General features: G+C 47.0%; 1 protein-coding gene across 2 annotated transcripts in view; it reads right to left on the reverse strand.

The window, feature by feature from the left end:
* The window catches only part of LOC110502946 (fatty acid synthase), a 46,551-nt gene that overhangs the window by 22,987 nt on the left and 18,564 nt on the right, over positions 1-5,000 (reverse strand). The window contains exons 10-15 of one of the 2 annotated variants that reach the window (XM_090217494.1): positions 4,732-4,919; positions 4,337-4,526; positions 4,157-4,251; positions 3,900-4,034; positions 3,530-3,733; positions 91-206 (exon numbers count right to left, since the gene is read on the reverse strand). In XM_090217494.1, the coding sequence (XP_090073620.1) occupies positions 91-206; positions 3,530-3,733; positions 3,900-4,034; positions 4,157-4,251; positions 4,337-4,526; positions 4,732-4,919 (928 nt within the window). Of the gene's footprint in view, positions 1-90; positions 207-1,999; positions 2,016-3,529; positions 3,734-3,899; positions 4,035-4,156; positions 4,252-4,336; positions 4,527-4,731; positions 4,920-5,000 lie in introns of those variants that run through there. The other variant, XM_090217495.1, reaches the window with a different exon arrangement.

Consider the following 5,000-nt stretch of genomic DNA (forward strand, 5'->3'; position numbering starts at 1 on the left):
AACACCAGATAAAACTGAATTAGGTTCAGAATAGAATAGCATCAGTTGCATAATGATGACATTAGAGGCATGGCATGTCAGCAGACGGACCCGTTCATGTAGACCTTGCCGATGTGAGAGAGGAAGAACTCCAGGTTGTTGGCATGGCCTCTCCTCATCAAGGGCAGGATGGAACACGTGGGCTTCAGGCTGCGCTTCAGGATCGCCTGCAGGGGGAGACAGAGCAGTTTCACACAGAGTAATGACCACAACAGCTACAGTTGAAGTTGGAAGTGTACATACACCTTAGCCAAATACATTTAAACTCAGTTTCACAATTCCTGACATTTAATCCTAGTAGATATTCCCTGTCTTAGGTCAGTTAGAATCACCACTTTATTTTAAGAATGTCAAATGTCAGAAAAATAGTAGAGATAATGATTGATTTCAGCTTTTATTTATTTCATCGCATGCCCAGTGGGACACTCGATTAGTATTTGGTAGCATTGCCTTTAAATTGTTGAATTTGGGTCAAACGTTTCAGGTAGCCTTCCACAAGCTTCCCACAATAAATTCCTCCTGACAGAGCTGGTGTAACTGAGTCAAGTTTGTAGGCCTCCTTGCTCACACACGCTTTTTCAGTTCTGCCCACAAATTTTCTATAGGTTTGAAGTCAGGGCTTTGTGATGGCCACTCCAATATCTGGACCTTGTTGTCCTTAAGCCATAACTTTGGAAGTATGCTTGGGGTCATTGTCCATTTGGAAGACCCATTTGTGACCAAGCTTTAACTTCCTGACTGATGTCTTGAGATGTGCACTTCACAAAATAGATGGTAGATACACTGCTCAAAAAAATAAAGGGAACACTTAAACAACACAATGTAACTCCAAGTCAATCACACTTCTGTGAAATCAAACTGTCCACTTAGGAAGCAACACTGATTGACAATAAATTGCACATGCTGTTGTGCAAATGGAATAGACAACAGGTGGAAATTATAGGCAATTAGCAAGACACCCCCAATAAAGGAGTGGTTCTGCAGGTGGTGACCACAGACCACTTCTCAGTACCTATGCTTCCTGGCTGATGTTTTGGTCACTTTTGAATGTTGGCGGTGCTTTCACTCTAGTGGTAGCATGAGACGGAGTCTAAAACCCACACAAGTACATCAAAGTTGGATCAGCCTGTAGTGTGGTTTTCCACTTTCATTTTGAGTGTAACTCCAAATCCAGACCTCCATGGGTTGATACATTTGATTTCCATTGATAATTTTTGTGTGATTTTGTTGTCAGCACATTCAACTATGTAAAGAAAAAAGTATTTCATAAGAATATTTCATTCATTCAGATCTAGGATGTGCTATTTTAGTGTTCCCTTTATTTTTTTGAGCAGTGTATATTGAAGCAACCAGTCCCTCCTGCAGCAAAGCAATCCCACAACATGATGCTGCCAACCCTGTGCTTCACGGTTGGGATGGTGTTCTTCAGCTTGTAAGCATCCTCCCCCTGAGTTTGGCACTGAGTTTGAAGGTAGGCCTTGAAATACATTCACAGGTACACCTCCAAATGACTCAAATTATGTCAATTAGCCTATCAGAAGCTTCTAAAGCCATTACATTTTCTAGAATTGTCCAATCTGTTTAAAGGCACAGTCAACTTAGTGTATGTAAACTTCTGACCCACTGGAATTGTGATACAGTGAATTATAAGTGAAATAATATGTCTGTACACAATTGTTGGAAAAATGACTTGTGTAATGCACAAAGTAGATATCCTAACATACTTTCTAAAACTATAGTTTGTTAACAAGAAACTTGTGGAGTGGTTGAAAAATGAGTTTTAATGACTCCAACCTAAGTGTTGGTAAACTTCCGACTTCAACTGGAAGTATGTGCATACATGTCAGGTGTGTGTGTTTCTGAGAGGAGAAAACGGTCACATTGTGACACTGTGTATTCACAGCAGTAGTGGATGAGTGGAGCCACCTCCTGTGTGTGTCTATATAGCGTGTACACTAACCTGCAGCAGAGCGTGTGGTGCTGTCTATATAGCGTGTACACTAACCTGCAGCAGAGCGTGTGGTGCTGTCTATATAGCGTGTGGTCTAACCTGCAGCAGAGCGTGTGGTGCTGTCCATATAGCGTGTGGTCTAACCTGCAGCAGAGCGTGTGGTGCTGTCTATATAGCGTGTAGTCTAACCTGCAGCAGAGCGTGTGGTGCTGTCTATATAGCGTGTAGTCTAACCTGCAGCAGAGCGTGTGGTGCTGTCTATATAGCGTGTAGTCTAACCTGCAGCAGAGCGTGTGGTGCTGTCTATATAGCGTGTACACTAACCTGCAGCAGAGCGTGTGGTGCTGTCTATATAGCGTGTGGTCTAACCTGCAGCAGAGCGTGTGGTGCTGTCCATATAGCGTGTGGTCTAACCTGCAGCAGAGCGTGTGGTGCTGTCTATATAGCGTGTAGTCTAACCTGCAGCAGAGCGTGTGGTGCTGTCTATATAGCGTGTAGTCTAACCTGCAGCAGAGCGTGTGGTGCTGTCTATATAGCGTGTACACTAACCTGCAGCAGAGCGTGTGGTGCTGTCTATATAGCGTGTACACTAACCTGCAGCAGAGCGTGTGGTGCTGTCTATATAGCGTGTACACTAACCTGCAGCAGAGCGTGTGTTGCTGTCTATATAGCGTGTACACTAACCTGCAGCAGAGCGTGTGGTGCTGTCTATATAGCGTGTAGTCTAACCTGCAGCAGAGCGTGTGGTGCTGTCTATATAGCGTGTACACTAACCTGCAGCAGAGCGTGTGGTGCTGTCTATATAGCGTGTAGTCTAACCTGCAGCAGAGCGTGTGGTGCTGTCTATATAGCGTGTAGTCTAACCTGCAGCAGAACGTGTGTTGCTGTCTATAGAGCGTGTAGTCTAACCTGCAGCAGAGCGCGTGGTGCTGTCTATATAGCGTGTAGTCTAACCTGCAGCAGAGCGTGTGGTGCTGTCTATATAGCGTGTAGTCTAACCTGCAGCAGAGCGTGTGGTGCTGTCTATATAGCGTGTAGTCTAACCTGCAGCAGAGCGCGTGGTGCTGTCTATATAGCGTCTAGTCTAACCTGCAGCAGAGCGTGTGGTGCTGTCTATATAGCGTGTAGTCTAACCTGCAGCAGAGCGTGTGGTGCTGTCTATATAGCGTGTAGTCTAACCTGCAGCAGAGCGTGTGGTGCTGTCTATATAGCGTGTAGTCTAACCTGCAGCAGAGCGTGTGGTGCTGTCTATATAGCGTGTAGTCTAACCTGCAGCAGAGCGTGTGGTGCTGTCTATATAGCGTGTAGTCTAACCTGCAGCAGAGCGTGTGGTGCTGTCTATATAGCGTGTAGTCTAACCTGCAGCAGAGCGTGTGGTGCTGTCTATATAGCGTGTACACTAACCTGCAGCAGAGCATGTGGTGCTGTCTATATAGCGTGTAGTCTAACCTGCAGCAGAGCGTGCGGTGCTGTCTATATAGCGTGTAGTCTAACCTGCAGCAGAACGTGTGTTGCTGTCTATATAGCGTGTAGTCTAACCTGCAGCAGAGCGTGTGGTGCTATCTCCACAACCACAGCGTTATCAGGCACCAGGCTCAGGCCCTCCTGGAAGAGGACAGGGCTGACCAGGTTATTACAATGGTACTCTGCTGAGGAGTACAGAGCCAGCGGGCTGTTCCAGTCCTTCTGGGGGATAGATGTACTGATCCACCTGGCAGACCTCTGCTTAGGCTCCTTGATCACCTACAAAGGGGGAGGAGGGAGAGAGAAAATTAAGTACAAGAGAGAGTAAATTAAGTATTAAATTAATTTCTAGTGAATAGGAATTTTTCAGTTCATGAAGGTAGTTTAGATTCTCCTCCTGAAATGACAGTTAAAACCCCAAACCGTTTGACACACGTCGTCTTACCCTCTTGAGAGCAGCCAGCAGGGCGGGAGCGATGGAGGCCATGTAGTAAGAATGGAAGGCTACACCAGCACTACGAACCTCCTTGGCAAACACACCACTCTCCTTCAGCTCTGATACAAACCTACTCACTTCCTCCTGCATACAGGTACACAGTGCCAGTTTCAGGAAGATGGTTTTCACAGATATAAAAGGATCTTTGACAATGTATAACGCTAATGATAGATACAACTGCAGGCATTTGGACCAAAATGTGTTACCGCAGGGCCAGAGATGGTGACGGTATCTTCAGCGTTGTGACAGGCTGGAACCACACCCTGGGGACATTGTGCCTTACACTCTGCCCAGGTCAGACCTGAAGAAGAGAGAGCGAGTTAGAGGCAAACCAACTGATCCCAATTCAAAACACACACACACACACACACACACACACGTCTTACCGACTGCAGCCATGCCACCAGGGGGCAGGTTAGCCTCGTTAATGGATCTCCCTCTCCAGTATGCTGCCAGGATAGCCTCACTGTGACTGAGGGATCCGTCTGCATAGCCACAGGCCAGCTCTCCCACACTGTGGCCCACAATGCCGTCTGGCTTCAGACCCAGCATCTGGAGCAGGTCAATCTGGGCGATCTGAGAGGGGGGGGGACAGACAGGGGTTATCTTTAGGAACCTAGGAACACCTTGATATGTCAGAGGCATTGTGTGGCCTTTGGACAATACAGTCCATAGCCTTTTGGTTTCAGTGCCATTTCCCCCCTCCACTTAGTTAAAATGGTGCCCCTCCTTCTGTAAAAATGGTGGTCTGCTCTTAGTTAAGACGACTGCACCAGCGTACCTGTATGGCAGCGAGGCCTACGAAGGCTTGGACGGTGTCCTCGAAGGTGCTCTCATCAGCCTCCATGAGCAGACTGGACACACACATCCCTGTGTCCTTCAATGCTATGTCCGAACGCAAGATGGACTCCCTGAAGTCTGGCAGCTGCATCAGACTGCGCCCCATCCCACCCCACTGGGTGCCCATACCTGAGATATACACAACACACACACGTCTCTCTTAAACCTCTTTGCTGTCATCACTCGAGGTAGAAGTTGCCCTTAACCACA

The sequence above is a fragment of the Oncorhynchus mykiss genome, chromosome 23 (genome assembly GCF_057628025.1).
Source record: "Oncorhynchus mykiss isolate SJ-2025 chromosome 23, ASM5762802v1, whole genome shotgun sequence".
Lineage (NCBI taxonomy): Eukaryota > Metazoa > Chordata > Actinopteri > Salmoniformes > Salmonidae > Oncorhynchus > Oncorhynchus mykiss.